Source organism: Triplophysa rosa, linkage group LG22, assembly GCF_024868665.1.
Source record: "Triplophysa rosa linkage group LG22, Trosa_1v2, whole genome shotgun sequence".
Classification (NCBI taxonomy): domain Eukaryota; kingdom Metazoa; phylum Chordata; class Actinopteri; order Cypriniformes; family Nemacheilidae; genus Triplophysa; species Triplophysa rosa.
Window position 1 is genome coordinate 14,892,281 of NC_079911.1, and position 20,360 is coordinate 14,912,640.

General features: G+C 40.1%; 1 protein-coding gene across 5 annotated transcripts in view; it reads right to left on the minus strand.

The window, feature by feature from the left end:
- Nucleotides 1-20,360, minus strand: part of cux1a (cut-like homeobox 1a) — a 107,920-nt gene that overhangs the window by 80,195 nt on the left and 7,365 nt on the right. For all 5 annotated transcript variants that reach the window (XM_057321378.1, XM_057321381.1, XM_057321380.1 and 2 more), the window contains exon 2: nucleotides 3,466-3,576. In XM_057321378.1, coding sequence (XP_057177361.1) covers nucleotides 3,466-3,576 — 111 coding nt within the window. The remainder of the gene's footprint in view (nucleotides 1-3,465; nucleotides 3,577-20,360) is intronic.

Below are 20,360 nucleotides of genomic sequence, written 5' to 3' on the forward strand. Positions count from 1 at the left end.
AAATATTTCCATCATGCAGGCAGACCTGAATATAATTTCGGTGCCGACACACTGGTCCCTTTCAGTCTCCATCACATCCTATTTAAAACTCAATCTAAACGAGCAAAGCGAAACCTAAACGAAAATAGGGCCAAGTGCGCCGGTTGTTTGGGTTACATATTTATGCGTTTTAAAAAAAGACGAAATGAAGTGATCTGCGTCAAATTTAACGGCTGCTTAGGATTATTTATTTCACAGGTGCAGGCCGGAGAGAAACACAGACGTTACGTAATGCGCTGGAAAATAACAGGTCATCCTAACAAATCCCTATCTATCACATTGACATCACGGAGCGGACAATAAACTTTTCAACCTGAGTCCTGAGGCGCAGCAGAACCATGAAGGGGCTGCATAAACAAGCAGTCAATAACAATTACACAACAGCAGCGCAACACTCAGCGGCCGAGAATGGAAACGGATATGGAGAAACGCACAAACTAAACGGGCAATTTATCTTTCTAAACATATACAGACAAGCCCTGAAAACGTTAACCACTGGTGGTGGGAGTTGAGGCACAAATAGCAGGATTGTTATTAATAAGGCTAAAAAAGGTTGAATTCCAAAAAAGTCTGATCTTCTTCGAAAAGGCCTACAAATGTTTGGAGGGAAGGGGGGTTTAAAGTATGTACTTCTAAATGCATCATATAACAGTGCTGAAATGGATATTTCCGTGAGCGCTCATGTTTGATAAAAGTCCATAAATGTTAGAAAAACGTTGACCATACAATATGTCACGACGTAACTTCAAAAAATATATATATTTATTTCAAAAAGTATTATTTACATACTGTATATCACAAGTAAATCAAAAAAGGTTTGGATAAAAAGGTTTTTAAGATTTGAAATACAACCGGAGGGTAAATTCATGACAGAATTCCATTCTTTTAGTCAAAAGAAACGCTATAGTTAAGCAAACCATGGCACGTTTTTCCACATCCACCCATTTAAGCAACTTTCCCTCATCACAGATAGAATTTCCACCTCTCTGACCGAGGCCCTTGATGTCTTGCACCTTAGGTACTGGGCAAAGGCCCACTACGACTTTTTTTGCTTTTACAGAGTTCACAGAATCTCCGAACGAGCGGCCTCCCAGCCAAAACCCCCGGCACGATTAATTTAGTTAACGGGTTATTAAGCTCAGACATAAATTGCAGCACTGGACATTTTAAATGGAAAAGGGGGACTGATTTATTGAGGCTCCGGAGACAAAACAGGTTTTTTATTTTCCATTTATTCATCGGCTCTCTCTGAGAGCGGTAACTCGCGAGGAATTCGCCAAACGAGAGGCAGGAAAGAGGGAGCGAGAGGGAGGAGGGCAGAGGCGACGGCAACCTTGATCAAAGATAACGCTGACCGGAGCGCCAGGGTGCCCTTGAGTGCTCGACTCGAAAGACGGTTGGCAGGGACTTCTTAAACTGAATACAGTGGAGAGTTATATGCATTTGGAATCTGGAAGACTGGAGGCACCTGTTTGACATCTTCACATGAGCACTTTTATACTGATATGTGTAATATTAATCAAAGAATTAAAGAAAAGCCTGAGGTAAACACCAGACGACTTATGACAGCTGTTTAATGTCTTCATTTTCTTTTCGTCCTTTACTTTCATTCTGAGGGAATGATGCCATCGTTGCGTCATGTACTCTTTTGCCTTCACCAAGTTTTTGGCTTAGGTTTACACCAGATTCTGATTCAGTACCCAAAGGAACAGTTCACCCAAAAATAAAAATTCTGTCATCATTTACTCACCCTCAAGTTGTTTCAAATCAGTATAAATGTCTTTGTTCTGATGAACACAGAGAAATATATTTAAAAGAATGCTTATAACCAAACAGTTGCAACAGCCACCACTGACTACCAAAGTAGAAAAAAAATCTTTGTCAATTTCTTTGTTCTATTGAACACAAAAGAAGATATTTTGAAGAATGTAGGAAAGCAAAGTTCTGGGGCACTTTTAACTACCATTGTCATTTTTCCTACTATGGTAGTCAATGGTGGCAAAGAACTGTTTGGTTACAAGCATTCTTCTAAATATCTTTCTCTGTGTTCATCAGAACAAAGACATTTAAACAGATTCTGAACATGAGTAAATGATGACAGAATTTTTATTTCTGGGTGACACGTCCCTTTAAATGCTAGTGCTGTTAGTCTGTAATTACTGTAAAACCACAACAGAATAAAGGAATATCACACACACATACAAAGAACATAAACAGCTGATAACCGTTCTCATCCAACAATGATCACGTTCTCTCATTGTCACCGCATGTTCGCTTTAACTATAAGATCAGAAAAGGTTTCCAGTAAATACAGAACCACTGATCCTTACGGTCTCGCTAACATGCATCGTCAGGTTTTCCCCTAGAACATGACCTTCCGGCCAACTCTACGGTCTGAACATGAACGTCCACCTCTAGCCATGCAGACTCAGTATTCCCTAAATGGATAAATCATATCCTCTGGTTTCTCCATCACTGACCTCTCTTCCGAGGCCACAACGAGTGTCATACAAGTGCAAATCCGAAAAATAATAACAGCTCAGCCATGTAACAGAGCTCAAGTGGAATAATCGCAACAAGAATTTAAATCTACAATGTACAGCAATGAGATGTGCAAGCAATGAAAAACCACAATTAAAGAATATGAGCTAATATCCAAACAATCCAATGGCAACGTGGTACATCAATAGAACTCAATTGAGTTGTAGAGTATTTTAATTTTTCATGATTCTTAACAAGAGCGACGAGACAGTTAAGCAATGATATATGCCAGAAGTCTGTCATATTATCTTCCTTTTCTATATTTCAAAAAAGTTTTAAATAACTAAACTTCAGGTTAAAAACGGTACTACCTATGATTCAAAAGAAAGCGCCTCCAACGAGAACCATGCCAAATAAAACTGTAGTCCCATGATGCTTCGTAAATGACCAATGAATCAAATGCTGTATTTTAGTATTTTACAATTACCTTCAAATATGTTGTTCGATACTTTTGAATATAAATTACACATAAATTATATAAAATCTAAATTATACTTTTATTTGAGTCAACAGTTTTATATTGCACCATCAACATTTATTCTATTTTGACATTTCCAATCCTGCATGGGATGTGCAGTTCATTTCCTTGTAAAATGTTAAACACATTCAAAATGTCAGACACTTTTTGTTCTGGTCTGGTTGGTTTGGTTCATGGGTTAAAACTTTTTATTTAAGCCCCCATAGAGTAAAAGACTTCTTAAAGCAAGTGTGCGGTCACTGTTGCACTCGACAGCGGCGGTTGCTGTCATTTACAGGTACCCAAGAGATCGAGATGTGCCGGTCCAGACATGTCACAATTAGGATCCACTTCCTCTCAAATTCCTTTTAGCCCCACTACCTTTGAGCCTCATATAATTTGCGAAATCCTCTCTTGCTCTCTCTCACCTCTGGAGTATTCTTCTTGAAGTCGCGGCTTTGGTCGATGAGTTTTTTCCTGGACTGCTCGCTTTCATCCTGTCTGTTGGCCAGAGCTGTGGCGGTTGCATCCAGTTCTTTCTGAGGGCAGATAAGGGAAATGATCACATGACATTCCACATAAAAAAATGTGACAAATTATATTATAGCAGTAAATCAGAATAAAACCAGTAATGGAATTACAAAACAAGACAAGTAACTGTAATTTGAGGAGAATTACGTGAAACACAAACAGAAAGCAGAACAGAAAGAAGAGGGTCTTTAGACATGCGTTTATAAAGTTTAAAGTTGAAACCACTTGTAAAAAAGCAATGCTCAGGGTGGGACGCCAAAACGCTTACCACCTTTTTATTTCATTGTTTGCAAACATGGTCACTGACCAGTTCATAAAAAAACCCGTTTTACAACAACACAGCCCAACTTGTTCAGCAAACATCACGTCTATGCTGCAAAAAAATGCGTTTTATAAAGTGTGAGAATTCTGTTCGGTATGCACCTGCAGGCGTATTGCAGCTATAAACCACCCTCAATAACTCACTTCAACCAACGGACCAATCAGACTCCACTGAAAGTTGCCACAAACAATCAGTGACTGGCTCCCGCGCCAATCAGTCACCAACGCGGCGCAACGGTCCCGCCTCCGGTGGGCCTTATGAAAAGTCAGCAGTCTGCGGTCCCGCTCCTCTCCTCTCAACAGCAGGGCGCTGAGCTACAGAATATCGTCTGACATCTGGGAACCAGATGATGGGAACAAATCAACTTAATTAGGCTGGAACTCTGTGCGCCAGACTCCCCAAACCTCCAACACAACAACCGGGGGGCTGAGTCACCGCAGTCTCGCCCCGATTTTACTCTCCTCTGTTATTATCACCTCCATCTTCCACGTAAGACGCGAAACTATCGCGAAGTTCGTGTGTCCTGGCGAGGGACGGGTTTGGTTTTAAAATATCACCCCTAGAGACGGGTGTGGATCATTGGTTTCTGGGTCAATGGGATATGCTTGGGAAGAAAAAACGTCATGCTATATAAGCGGTTGAGTTTTAGACTTTTTAAACAGCCGTGGCAGGACGTCTGCGTTCGCTTATTATTATACAAACGTGATGAAAATAAGCCCCGACATAATACGTTTACCTAACAATGCACTGACATGACATATGTACGCGGCTGCTACTATTCTATAATCATAAATTACATAGTTGTCTTCGAATTCCTAAACGCAATAATGCGATTTTAAGGCTGTTTCGCTGAAATCACAGTAAATATTCATCATAATACGGCACATCGGTCCCGCATGGCGCTCATATCAAGGCTGGTAATACCCCCTGGGGTATTCCATCCAGCCCCCCTGGTGTTGCGCAAGGAAGCCATGTAGCCCTCCAAAGAGGGGCGTTTATATAAAAGACCAAATTGTTCCCCATAATAGCTTTATAATTTTCCTAATGGAGGAATTCTGCTGGCTCAGGCGGCGGTGCTTGTCTTAGTTAATTTGTTCGGTAGTAAACGCTGATGGAACAGATTACAGGGCTCCCCAGAGAGCCAGGCCCTGCCAGATACTATCAGCTGCATATGCAGCAGGGAAACGTCGGCGAGGCCTCGTTCTTGCTCGCTCTCTCTCTCTCCCTCACTCTTTTTCACTCAGTCTAGCTGCTCTGCTTTTCCCTCTCATAACCTGTCTTTCTCACAGACCATTACGTTTCCTTCTCTCCATACCGCTCGCTCTTTCTCCCCGCGTAACGGACTGCATCACCTGAGCACTCGGGAGGGTCAACAGCGCGTAGGAGGCTAGGAACAGATCAAAAGAAAGCGCGGGGGAGAGGGGGCGGCAGAGGCGGGGCTGCCGTGGGAGCTGTGCTGTAGCCAAAAGTGGACGATAATAATGTGAACGTCTGAAATTCGTTTATAGTTCAGGTGGAGGGAAAAGCTACAGTCAACATGGATTAACGCACGTTTCTGGTTTTATTGTGAACGAGTCACTGGTGCACAGTTATTACAAAGAACAAAACATGTTTATCTTAAGAATCTCTCAAGTGAAGGCCTATTTTTTAAACCCCTCCCTTAAACCCACTTGGCTCCGTTTTGGTATAGACCACCCACTTTTCACGACCCAATCAATTCTTAATAGATAAAATCAAGCCGGGCTGGCACCTTTTCGTTCTATTTTGTTCCATGTTGAATATCCTGTTTTCTTTTGGGAATACACTATGGTAGCGTATTTTTCTTCCATAATGCGACTTCTCATTTTTTACACCCATCACCTTCACATGTACAGTTAAAAATAAAGATGCTACAAAACTTTTTCACAGGGACGGAAGTACCATTGTTGGTTCTCTAAAGCGGGGGTTCCCAAAGTAGGGGTCGCATCAACGCAAAAGCGGGGTCGCGAGATGATTTCCCGAAATCAATTAGTTTTTAATATTAGAAATAGCATATTTTATCCATAATATTAAAATATTAGTTAATAAATCCATGCAAAAAAAGCCATCAGCCTTTCGAATTTCCTTCCCCTTGATCGTGACGGACGTTAGACTGTTGTGTTCTTTTGTGTTGCTATTATGCTCGTGTTTGGATAGACCTGCATGTGCGTGTATGCTTTAATAACATCCGAGGATTTTGTGAAATGATCGAGAAGGTTTAATGATCAAATTACAAAGATCACACAGGTTGTACATTTAATAACTGATCATTACAAACAGCGGCAAAATGAAAACTTGAAATGTGAAAATCTTGAAAACAACCCCTTTAAAACTAAAACTAAACTTTGACACCATCACTTCCAGTTCATTGCATCTGCTGACCAAATTTGACAGGTTTTTTTAGCTTTTCTTTTTTAATACTTTGGTCTAAATAAAGGTGACCTGTTTTCTGAAGGGTAGGACTTAAGTATTAAGTCAAAGAAACAATAAATATAAGTGCACGTGTGTGTTTTGAGAGCCGCCAGCAGCTACCATTATCACAGATTCAGCTAATCTATTTTTACGCCAGCGTTGCCGTTAAGCCCTTTATCAATGTCTTTGCTATTGCAGCTACCATTTATAACAAACTTGCTTTGTGTGAGCAACTAATCTCAACGCCGTCCCCTTACTTTGAGTTCTGACTCCGTGTGCTATGCACTGGGTCTGTTCAACACCTAAGCCAAAGATTTGGCAGCAGAGGTGCAAACTTAACCTTGTCATGTCCCGATAAGAAAGCCCTCAGTATTGTGTTTAAGTTTGTGACCTCTATGGACTGAATAATGCATTTGACCCCCAAACTGATGCTATGGAGCTAGTCTGGGTAAGGGCGAGCGAGGGCACGCCGTCATCGATGTGTGACTTTACCCACAAAGTGAGGAACCATATTAACATAGTTTTCACATAAATGGGTCGATGCGCCCTCACACCCGAAGGCACAGCTCCGTGGGTGACCATTTAATGGCTCCTCGGGGAGCATGTAAGAAGGAACAGCGAGGAGACGAAAATTTAAACTTGAGTGCTCGGTAGAAACTAAAATTAGTGATAGTATGAACTTAACAACGGACTATTCATAATTTTCAAGATGTTTCTGTGTTGTGCATAAAAAGGAACATCATGAGCGTTATTCACATAAATTCTCGTCTCTTCAAAATTAAAATTAGATTTATTGTCACTTTAAATTCCTATGTAATGTTTTCACGCCGGACAAAAGCTTTAACACCAGATTGTTGCACGGTAAAATAATGTCGCTTTAAAGAGTTTTTATGTTAACAACAAAGTTTTCTTAGTAAGTAGCCTGATTGTAGGTAAACTACTTAAAAGCTGTAATTCGCAGCTTTTGTTAAAAACATAAAACCTATGTTACTTTTCATACTTTGTGTGTTTATGTCAAATGATGTCAAACTGACATTTCCAAAGAAATCGTACACGACAGCTCAACTCATTATTAGCCTACAATCGCAAGACAAAGTATAAGGAGAGGAGACTGTATGCTTTTTTAACCAAAAGAAGTTACAGATTTCAACTTCAAATACATTTACAAGTATAACTAAGTATCTTGACTAGGTAAACTACTTGCTATAAATTATATTGCATAGCTGCAAGCTACAGTTTCAAAGTATCTTCCCCAACACTACATGACTTATACCATACTGCCATAAACGAACATTCACAAAACCACAAGCATTACGACACAGTCTCATCTTTTGAGTTCCTTCCTTGTTCTGCAACCCGAATTACATACGCCGTCTGAAACAGTCCAATGACCTAATCGCGCTGCACAAACAATGCATTTGTGTCACCGCTCTATGACACACTAAATCTTCCTGTCTCCGTTAGCCTGGATTAATTGCAAATCAAGGATTTGGCGTGCTGTCAAGATCCACTATCATGTAGCAACAAGCATGCAATCAAACAATGCGGAGTGAGTAATATCTTCACGGGAGGTTCCGATAGCATAGAAATTTCACACTGTGGCATGCGGTACCCAATCAAGACCACAAGTTTGTTGAGCTTTCTAAAGTAAGAGCCCACTGTTGAACCCCTGAGAACCCACGCGACCACATACACGGATGCACAAGTGTACCCAGAATCTGTGAATAACAAGGGACCGTGGGGTTGAGCCTCATTACATATGGACAAACTACAGACCAGACTTCATTTCCATCCAATTAAGAGACACTCAAAGCATTATGGGGGCTTGCTGATTATGATGCAGTACATTTGGGTTGTCTCGGTGCAGCAATGTCCCAGTTGTTGACTGAAGAACACTCCCTTTCATACCAGCTGGGGAGGGCAGGAGTTTTAAGGCGGTTAACAGACTGTACATGCATTACTTATTCATACTTGCTTTGGAGGGTGGACATTAGAAACGGCTGACAACAAGGCGAAATGCCACTGTTTTGTGTGGTTGTCCAGTAAAAAAAATGATGTTCCTAAAAAAACATATTTACTTAAACAGTTTACCCAAAAATATATATCTTCTATAATAATGTATTTATACATTTTGTCAATATTTATTCACCCTCATGTTGTTCAAAACCTGTATAACTTTCTTTTACTGTGGAAGAGAAGATATTTTGAAAAATGTCTCTGTGGTTTTGTGTCCACACACAATGGAAGTCAATGGGGGCCAATGTTGTTTGGTTACCAACGTTCTTCAAAATATCTTCTTTTGTGTTCTGCAGAAGACAGAAAGTCATACAGGGTAAATGTGTGAACTATCCCACACTATATTAAAACACAATTATTTACACAATTTGTCAACGGGCAAAGACAAGTCAATTCAAAGCTAGGTTTCTGAAACCTTAACATCAATATAAAGCTTCGTAGTTCATTTATAGTAGCAGCCCTTAAGTACATTCGTTCTATTTTAAGGATGCTTACTGAAAAACAAGACAAAAGCACACAATGTATTTTTGCAGTGCAAACTTCACCAAGACAGCCTAAATCGTGTCAGTTTCATGCATAAAACCTATATCTATCAACCCAGACACTCTTAACAGCTCTGAACATTTGAGTGATCTAACCTGCGATGCGCTTGTTAACACAAGAACGTCTTTGCAAATCTTTAAACTGATGTTTGAAGGCTTCTCGAAGTCGCAGGATTGGGATTACTGACACGCAGTATTCTCATTAGGACCGAATCTTTTCAAGAAACTCCGTTCTTCTCACACATCAACGTTATCTCCCGTCAAACCAGTCAGTCCGCGGGGCCCGCGATATCAATCCGCTCCCGCGGCTGTAATGATTCCAGGACTGGTTCACCATCTCGCACGGCATGTTTGCCATCAACAGCGCTCTCAGGGGTTATACAGCACAGTTCATTAATGCTGAAGAACAAGAACAAGCCCAAAGCTTATTCTCTCTTTCTGTCCTTCTTATTTCTTTCGCTATCATTCCTCCTTTGATTTATTATGCAACGAGATCAGCAATTTACTTCAGAGGGGTTCAGTCAGTGGCGGAGGAATCTGAGGGGGGTCTGAGAACCAATGTTGGTACTGCTTGTCACAAATGTACAGTATACGCGTGTAAAAAGAAATCAAAAAGCAAACCTCCGGTATTGAAAATGTTACGATTCCCAGAGTAACAACACAGCTGATAACAGTCCTCAAATGTAATGAGGGTTTTAGGGCAACTTAAAACAATTATATCTCTGGTTAGACTCTCTGTAAAGAGTCAATCTCCAGTTGGAAGGGATGTCAACCATTTGTCAAACAATCTAAATGGCTTGTGAATGTTGGCCAAAGGACTCGCAGATTATCTTGTCTTTTTGGATAGCATCTGAGTTCATATTATTGCCCTGAGCAAAGAAAAAACAATTACTGACTGTACAAAAGAACTATACACCTGTATCTATACAGAGTGAAGATTGCGAACTACTACAAAAAAAGTTGCATCTCATACATTCATCCTCTTTAAAGCGCTTCCCTGCTACAGAATTTCACTAAATGTCACAATTTTAAAATATTGTGTCGACACATCTCAGCATTTTAAAACATCCACTCCACTGCTTCCTATACAATGCCCACAATAAAATGCAAGCCATCAATGGCTCCGTTTCTAAAATATTTTGTCATTTTGCACACCTCCAATATCTACCGTATCGCAGCTATAAACCTTAGAGAACACGATGCCATAAAAACACACAACATAAACCATTAACAGACAAAACAACGGATTTTAAAGATGAGATCCGACTACTGATGTTTATTTGTGGTGTGTTTCAGTTCAAGTCCTGACTCTGGGAAACAACGCATCTTGATAAGATTCCATTCGATATAAAGCCCATGATGTCGCAAAGCTCCATGGAAAACATATCTGCCCCTCAGCGTAAACACATATGGCTCAACCTAAGCCTGCAATCGGCGGACGAAGCGACGTGCATGCTAAAGAGCACATGCGCCGCATTATTTTTCGAGAATTTTATGACAAAGTCTGGTTTGTAACTACCACAAACTCTTCCGCATATTTGCATTTTAATACAAGGTTTGTTTATCCTGGAATCTCGGCTGTAAACTGAATTAATTAGATGTTCGGAATCATAACGGGAAATTAGCATAACGGGGCAGAGGAAAGAAAGAATGGGGGGGGTGCTTTTCATGAGACAACAAGCGGTTAATTGTCAAGGGCTGGGGAGGCAGACAGTGACCTGAACTAGATATAACAGTGCGGTCCGACCGATTCAGAGAAGCCAAGATGCATTGTTCTGATTCGCTGCTCTCATTCGCTCGCGTAGACGGTGTCAACGTGCAAAACTAGAACACTTCTATTATGTTTACACTACGAGTACACAACTTTGAGTCAACAAAGACGTCTATGATGCAAGTATCGAAAAGTGCGCAAAGCTTTCTTACTCATCTTTCTAGACGGGAAGTAAGATGGCACACCGTGAATATTATAAAAGGGTGACATTTGAGGAAATTCCAATGCGGTGCTACATTATGCATAGAAACTTTTTTCCAAGGCAAACTCCCTGAAGTTGTAAACCAGTTTTATTGTGTGAAAGCGTGACGGGGGTGATGAATGGCACGAAACAACAGTGCCTTTCAGATACATGATTCGAAAAACAAAAGGGCTTGCTATTGTTGATCAGTCTTGATTGTGTGTGTGCATGGAGCTGCAAAAAAAAAACAAGAAATGATGGCAACGTAGCAGGTGGATCAAACAGAGATAGCGTTAAACCATTTCTTTAATCGTTCCATATCATTTCTTGACTGTTTCACCTATAAACAGCTCAACCGGTATTTTATGTCAACGGATTGATTATGCGGTTCATGTTTTGGGTTGAGGTTAAGCTCCCTGCCTATTCGCACGTGACCTTCAGCACCTCAGCTGCTGATTAGCGGCTCTCATATCTTTAGCTTGCATTACAGCGAAAACACAAGTAAACAACTTCACGCAAGTTATATAGAGATGCACTAATATGTTCCACTTCCTCTGTGAGAGGGCCAGTCGTTCCAGACAAAACAGAATAAAATTCAGGACATTAATAATAATCATTAAACAAAAAAAGTTTAAAGTAAAGATGTACTATATAGACCACTTCACAAGATGTAAAAACTGGTCCAGCAGCACCTCCGGTTTTAGTTTGTATGTTTTTATTGATCTTACAGATATAATTAACCCAAATAGACTTGTAATAAACTCCAGTAGTGTAATAAATGTCTTCTATAGCAAACCTATACACACAACTATAAAGATTTTGAACTTACTTGGCAAAAAATGAAACCAAAACAACCACTAAATTCAAATATGGTGACACGTTTCAAATCTCATTGGTTCCCACTTCTCGCATTTATCAGTAATGTCATTTTTATAAAAGAGAAAAAGACTTAAAATTTAAAGAAATGATGGCATGAGGGTGGGTAAATTTTCATTTTTGGGTGAACTATTCCATTCAAGGGCCAGCTAAAAATTAAAATGTATTTATTTATTCATCCTCATTCATCGTTGTGTTTTTGGTCACTGTAACGTTTGCTGTATGTAAAAGAACAATGTTTTAAATCTCCACTCTTTGAGTTTCACAGAAAGAACAATATCTCAGACAGCATGACTTTTATTTTGAAGTCTCCCTTGGGTTATCTATTTAAAGTCACGGTGCTTCATTGTACATATGTGAGAACGTCAATAAACTCAAGAAACAAATAAAAATGTACAAACCGCACATTCTCAGGTAGAATTACAGTATAGTGGCCACAGTAGTAGACTGTGCACATTAGTCAAACAAGTATGTATGCAAGGCAGTGTGTGAGGTAAACAGTACACTGCCTCCTATTGTGCGTGTGTACTGGCTTTCTGCCATCACCAGCTGTGACCTCAGAAAAGGTGCAGAAATATGGACTGACCTTCACTATTCGCCTCAGCCAATCAACCCTCATTTGAAACACTAGACAAGTCCGACCTTCATATATCAACACAAACATTGAGCCTCGAACAATGTTAGATAAGGCAACAAAGACTCATACTTTTGATTTGTGAAAAGCAAACATATTCAAAGGCTTTAAATGCCATTGACTTCTTAAAGTCAAGGTTAGGTTTGGGGGGGTGATCTGTCCCCTACAGCTTGTTCGCTTCATTTATTTTCAAACAATTATGGGAGCGCAAGAACTGACACATAACTGCTCACAAAAGTACGGTAAAGGAAAGGATTAAGAATGTGTCAGCAAAACCGTTCCCAGCCAGAAGTGGAAAAGCTAAACTCAAACACTGACTCAGCATAAAAAGAGCTGCTAACTTTAGTTCTGCGAGTCGCCAGCCCCCCTCGAGCTCAGTCCCCACGACTCCGCGCTGCCATATTATCCAGAACATTATTTTGATTGTGAGTTTCCTCCCGTTGCACATTCGCTGAGCTGTCCTGAACTCAGAATGTGCTTACGTGCAATGTCTAAATACAAAACAGTCAAAGGAATATGCAATATCGACATAATGGGAGGCTGATGGGGGAACCGCATAACACAGACTATGAAAACAGACACTGAAATAACACTGTGATAAATTGTTAGCAAGCACATCTTTTTTACGTTTTGTTTTTTTGCCACTTTTATTCACAGAATAAAAGGGGGGGGGTTATAAATGATCAGTTTGACTATTACGTCTAACAAACTGTTCAACTAGTAATCCCAGACAAAGAAGATTACCAGTTAGGCCTACCGTTTGCACGTTCATTCAATCCATTACCAAAACGGCCACTTACTAGAGGCTTCCGTTTTGACAGCTGGCTATGATTTTCTCATCGCAGGGTGGCCAAAAATATGAGGCTGATTTCGCAAAAAGTTGGAGTGAAGTGCATGTATCGCCCACCATGACACGTCTCCAACTGTTAGTGAGCAATAGAGATGGGTTTTACTTATTTAAAACCGCTATAAAGGGACAGTTAAGATTATTTCATCAATTACTCACCTCCGTGTCATTCTAAACCTGTGTGACTTTCTTCTGCAGAACACAAAAGAAGATATTTTAAACAATCAAACAACATTGGACGGTATTGACTTCCATTGTATGGACACAAAACAACCGAGACATTTCTCAAAATATCTTCTACAGAAGTTGAACAAAGAGTCATATACAGGTTTTGAATGACATACATGATGACAGACTTTTCTTTAAATCTATTTACAAAATCACATTAACAACTGAACTGCCGTGCAAACAATTTTATTTATGTGTACTCATGCTCTGGAAGAGTTGATTTGAAAGGCTTTTTGGTCTTTGTCTCAGACACAGAGGAACACCTCCGCCCTCATTACCTCAATAATGCATGAAATGCGCTACAGCCTGAAGACCGAGCTCTCCGAACGCTTTAAGTATTTATCGTGAACAGAACGCTATCAGAGACTTTTCTAAATGGGTCTTTCCTGCCAGCTCTTCTTTGATTATGTTCAAGGGGATGACTGACCACCACGGCTTTGCCGTAGTCTTGGTACGTGTGCAGGGGGTGAAGAATTACCCAGCATGCTTTGCTCCTGGCCTGGCTGTGTTTTTCTGTCCTAGCGACAGGCCCGTGAAAACAATTAAACCCATCAATGTTAAATTAATCTCGGTGCATTGGTGAAGATCTGATAATCTCCATGACCTATGGAGGATTATTACCAAGCGACCGGCAAATTACATGCAAGCAACATCATCCAAGATTGAGGGGGGCCAAGGGTTTTAAAAAGGGGAAAATACACATTTACATATTATTTTACATAAATAACTTTGTAATTTTATTATACTTATTTTATCAATATAAAGTCATTTTTATATGATACAATATCATTATAGTTTCTTCTGTACGTACGCAGTGGCCCAAAGTTAGCTTCCGGTCTGTGTTTGGTTATAATATAACAATTTATTTTAGATTTATTTATATTCATATTACATTCATATTAATATTTTATAGTATATTAACTTAAATTAAAACTACTCAACAGTTATTTATTCTTTGCAGAGGTCTACCGGAAGTCACATTTGGCCCACATCACGTTTATGTTGTCGCCGCTGAAACGGTCTATAATATATTGTATCATATTAGATTAGATTATTGAAATTTGAAACGGTTTTGAAACGTAGCTGCAAAGGGTTAAAGGGTTAAATCCGAAGAAAAACAACTGTGGAGATCCATCCCTACTTGTTTTCTCAAATTTGTTTTCCATTTCAAAGGCTAGTTTGCCAATTCAGAAGTGCTGCTTCTCAATAACGTCTGTCTGAATGGAAGAAAGGGAGTACAAAAAATTGAGAAGGGGGGCCGTAGAGAAAGGTCCCCCTCTGCGTTGGCCAGCATCCAGTGAAAGCTGTTCAGAACATGGGAAACATGATGTCACAGCGCAGTCCAATCAGCTCGTCTGGCCTGCGGTTTTCCCAGCAAGTGCCGTCATGAGCACGCCTCCTTCTATGGGTCGGCTTTCACAAACGTGCCTCGGGGAACAACAAACTCACGCTGCCAAACACGACCACACACACACACAAAGGCAGACGTGAACGCGTACGCACTCTGGTGAACTCGCAGTCTGCTCACGACTTTTTCTTAAACTCGACTATGCCAAAAACGGCTCTTGGATTAGTCAGCAAAATAGCAGCGTGTTGACTCTTACAGGCTGTATGTGACGTTGTTTAACTATTCTGAACTTCCTGGACGTGAAAGATGGCTATCAGTCTTTTTTTTGACAGATCCCGTCTAAGAAGTTATTAGCATGAGATGGGTAGTTTAAACACATGGAGCTAGCAGCAATGTAAACAGTGCAAATATCCAATGATGACTCAAGCACCAGAGGTGAAACGTGAGCCAAAACACGGCACGTCAAGTCAACCGCTCTCATTTTTCTCCTCTATCTCTGGCCTCGGATGCAGGTCGTGCAAATCCATAACAATACGCACATTCCAGCGTGACCGATAATGCATCTCTCCATAATGGAGCTCTTGGAAGCATTTGGAACGAACGTCTGTGCACGGACGTGTGTTTAACCGAGATAATACCTCCATGTAAGTGAAATTCCCGGATTAAAAGAGAATATAAGCCACCTGATTGCTCAAAGAGATAAAGCGGACTTTTAAATGAGGGATTGAGATGTTTTCGGTGGGCTGAGGTCTCAAATCACTTTGTACCATCAGCACGGGATGTTCTGCTTTACTAAGATCGGATCGTTTTTTTATACAGACAATAAATGAGCCATTTTGTCATAGCGTTTAAATATAGGTACAAAAGTTTAAAACAATGTACTGTCGATCTTACATGATAAAGTCATTATTATTTTAATAGATCTTAAAATCAACACGACAGCGCTTGCGATTTTAGTCTTCCACAATACTATGACGTATTTTCAAGGAAAACGGGATAGTAGGGGAAAATGTAGGACGTGACTTGATCTTATCTGTAGTAAATTGATTATAATGTGAAAAGGGGGTTACTGGTTACAAAGGAAGGTTGATGTCAAATCACAAAAAAATTGCATGTATCAATAATTAATATTTTGATAAAAAAAGTTTTGTTTCTTTAAAATGATCTGTATGATTCGTTCACAATAATACCAAAAATGTGCATTAAGAAAACACAAAGGTTCAATTTAGACTTTGCACTGACTCACAAAACGAAAAACAAAATTATAGCAGAACAAGAATTATGATCAGTAGAACTAAATGCATGAAATACAGCTTTCATCCATCTTATTTAATAACAAAAAGCATTTGAAATGATGGAAGACTGCAGGCACAGAGGCCTTCTTTTAGTATGTCGATATTTATAGTGATTTGTATCTGCGCGGAGAGTTTCAAGTCTGTTTAATTATGATGTAACTCCCAAGATGCGCAATGGTCTTTTTAAAAGCAAGTTGTTTGAAATATTCTCTGGCTGATGGCCAGGGAAGCCATCAGTGTCAGATGTACATATCGGCCTGCCAAGTGAAATAGTCCAGCCGAACCGAAGGCAAACACCTCCAACAATCTTCTATAGACTGATGATTGTAATGTTGTCTGACATCCGTTTTCCTGTCTTTTTTAAAATCGTGCTATTTGCAGTCACTGGGTAACTCTGTAAAGTCATTTAAATTTGCCAAATTAAACTGAGATAAGAACAAGAAACATCACCTCTGACCACAAAAAGAAAAACGTCAAGAGTAGCAAAATAACCTGATCGCATCGATATCGGCCAGGTGTGATGTTCTCATAAATAAGCAAAAGGGCCTCCTCGACTGGCCTGCTATTTTCATTCCCTCTCGCTGAAATTCACCTGATATATTCGGCCCTATGATCCCCTCGGATGTGTCTCCGATATCCCTCGGGACAGAGCAGATCACATCCTCTGCCCGGCTGCTGTTAAAACTAATAACAACACCAAGAGGCCGCCAATCTCTCCTCACTGCGAGCTAGGCCAGCCAGCCAGGGGCCGACACGTACGCACAGACACACAAATCTGACCAAGTACAGTCCATTTTCAGACACTTCCTGCTAAAAATAATTACAGTCCTGGAGACAGAACCTCGCTGGAGGCTGCACAGACATTTTGTATAAGGAGAAAGAACAAGGGACGAGGAAGTGCTGGAATTAAAGGGGCAGCGCATGTTGTCTCGTCTCTCTGTACTGCCTATGCGAAGAGTAGTGTTAGCTTTTGTAAAAAAAAGACATTTAGAATTTAAAGGGATAGTGCTCCCAAAAATGAAAATTCTTTTAGCGTTTACTCACCGTAATGTCATTCCAAACCTGTATGACTTTCTTCTGCAGAACACAAAAGAAGATATTTTGAAGAATGTTGGTAACCAAACAACATTGGTTCCCATTGACTTCCACTCTTTGGACACAAAACCTTGCCATCCTCAAAAATTTTCTCAAAATGTCTTCTTTTGTGTTCCACAGAAGAGAGTCATACAAACTTTTTTGGGTAAACTATTCCTTTAATTCCAATCGCTGGTTGTTGAAAAGACAAAACACTATATTAAGCCATATATCAGAGCAAATATATACCTATGTATGTATACAAACAAATTGTGTATTATATACTATATATGGGGTGTAGCAATTTACACAACGTGAAAATCTTTTTTAACCTGGCCAAAAGAACTCAAGATAACAGTATTCACAATCTCAAAAATTGAACTCATGATCGCAATATCTATTAAGCTATCAGTCAAATTTTATTTGTAGTCAAAAGTATACATACGTATAATATATATTATATAGATTGTGTATAATCAGATTTGATAGATTATCACCATATCTATTAAAATAAAAAAATAAGATAAAAAGATTTTTAAAAATGTGCCCGTAATTTTGAATTAAATATTTTATATTATATATATTTGGAATTTTGAGATCTGACCCCAACCCCCATCGGTTACGGTATGTATGTGTGAGCCTTTGCCAGAACAAATCAGAGGAGCATCGCTGGGGTCACCGTCTCCCCAGATCCCCCACCCCCCAACATGGAAATCCATGTCAGCTTCCCTCCCCATGGGCACCATTTGAAAGCTTAATATCGTTTTCCAGCCACTAACGGCATCTGGCTTCCATTTCCACTCCTTCTGGAGATTTTCAGGTCACTAATAATAACTGTTTCAGGCAAAAGTAAAAGTTCAGCCAAAGTCTAGCTCCGAGCCTGATCGGGGAGTCTTGCTGCCGTCGAGTGTGAGGTGGAGCTGTCCGGTTCCCCAGGCACCGAGGGCCCCCACTGCGGATTTGTTTTGTTTGTGTTTTTAAAGTGCTGAGCCCAGGCTGGCAAGGGACGTCTGGAGTAAAACCCCAAATTGTGAAAAACTGCGGATGGGAGGTTAAAGGTTCTCCTGATTATTTCCCATTCTCAAAGAGCACTTAAACCACAGCTGGGTGCAAACTCTTACCATGGCTACCCAAGACCCTACGAGAACAACAACGGCACTTGAAACTTGTGAGGTAACCGTTCTGGAAACTAGAGTCTGTTCTGGATGTTGTAAACACTGTCTTTTCCCCAACGTTCCAGACCTTTCTGCATGGAACTGCTGAGAGACGGTCTAAAATAGCTTCCTCCAAAACCTCACCTCACTTTGACCAATCTTCCTGAGACCAGACAATAACTGTGACCAGCAAATTGAAGCGTAATGTTTATTTTCTCAGGAAAAAAGCACTCAATTCTTCCGACCGTAACGTTGAAAAAAGTTCCTTGCTTTTAGCTTCAGAAAAGCTGCTGAAACAGAGAGGATCCAAAGAGATCTGGTTTATGTTCCCTGTTATGAAGATTAACCTTCTTTATGGACACAATTACTCATCCGCACAGGATAAGACTGCAGCTAAATTAGGAGCCACCATCATATCGTATAATGTACGGAGCATCTGGGGCTCCTCAAGAATAAAAACTCAGTTAACAGTTTCCAATGAAAACTCGAGTTTTACAGAAACACTGAATTTATTTGATTATAAAGTCTGTGTGAGAATGGCTACACATCTTTTTTAACTGTGTCTAAGGGAAAAACATGTTTGATTCCTTATAGCCTACAACAATGTGTTCAGGATATAACTTACACCTGAAATAAAAAGGTTTTATGAACACAGTATGGATTAGTCTTAAAGCGATAGTTCACCCAAAAAAGAAAAGTCTGCCATCATTTACTCACCCATCTTGTCTATTCAAACCTGTATGACTTTCTTTCCGTTACAGAACGCAAAATAAGATATATTGAAGAACGTTGGTATTTGGTAACCAAACAACATTGGCCCCCTTTGACTTCCATTGTATGGATGGACACAAAACCACTAAGACATTTCTCAAAATATATAGGCCAATTTTTTGTTTGCAAACAGTGTGACGCGATTCTGTGGGCGGAGCCGAACTGGTGGCAGAAAGCATCTAAATTATCGTTCTTATTAACTAACGTTACATAATTTATTTTGCATTTGTGTGTGATAAACAGTATAGAAAACCTTACCTGAAATAAAATAAACACAGATAAACACAGTATTCCCGATGATTTCTTCAGTCCGGCCTGTTCGTTTAATGGCTTGTTTAGCTTAAAATGTCATATTCAACGATGGTATTCCATAAGAAATAACACCATCATTTTTGCCATTCCTATTCTGACATTCAATAACACAAAAACACATTTTTGAAGGAATTGTCTCCTACGTTTCATTCATTGCTGCTTTGTTTCCGCTGTTTTTCTGCCACCAGTATGCGCGCGCAGCTGGCAGTGACGTAACCGTGACGTCGACTCCAAATTGGTCTATTATTTTATGCTCCACATGTCATATAAGGGTTTTGAATGACGTAAGGGTAAATAAATGATGATTTTGGGGTGAACTATGCTTTTAAAATCTAATTTACACTGATCCAGCAAACTGTGAATGCTTCAGTTAAACAGACATTTCGAAATTCATCAAAAATGAAACTTGTGAATCTACCCTTCATACCAATGAAGGCTATTTATATCGCTAGCATTACACACACTGTACAAGGTTAAAAAAAACATTCTGACATCCGAGCCCAGTGTGGAACTCTGTCTGGGTCTCCTGTTTAATCCATTCATTTAGTCACACAAAACACCTGTTTGTCCAGACAGAAAACTTCAACAGCAGTCCAGATGTCTCTTGACAGTACGCGCTCAAAGGAAGACCATCAGACTGGATGCGAGACAAAACAGTGTGTCACCTTACAACGGGTATACTGATAATGGCACTTTCTCAGCTGGCGATCAAACCGAGGCTATGTGCCAATAAGGGAGAGTCAGAAAATCGAAAGACAGTACACAATGAAAGCGAGAAACACAGAGAACGAGAGCTTGCGACAAAGAAGGGTCGCCCTTGGGTTGCCATCTTATGTAACCCAACACAAACGTGATTCATCATTCATGTGGACACACTGAGAATGTCCCTCTCTTCCCACGTCGACAATCCACAAACCTCAGCCTGCACGAAAAACGTGCAAATACCGAGCGGCAACGCAACACACAGACCACAGCTGACCTACTTATTCAC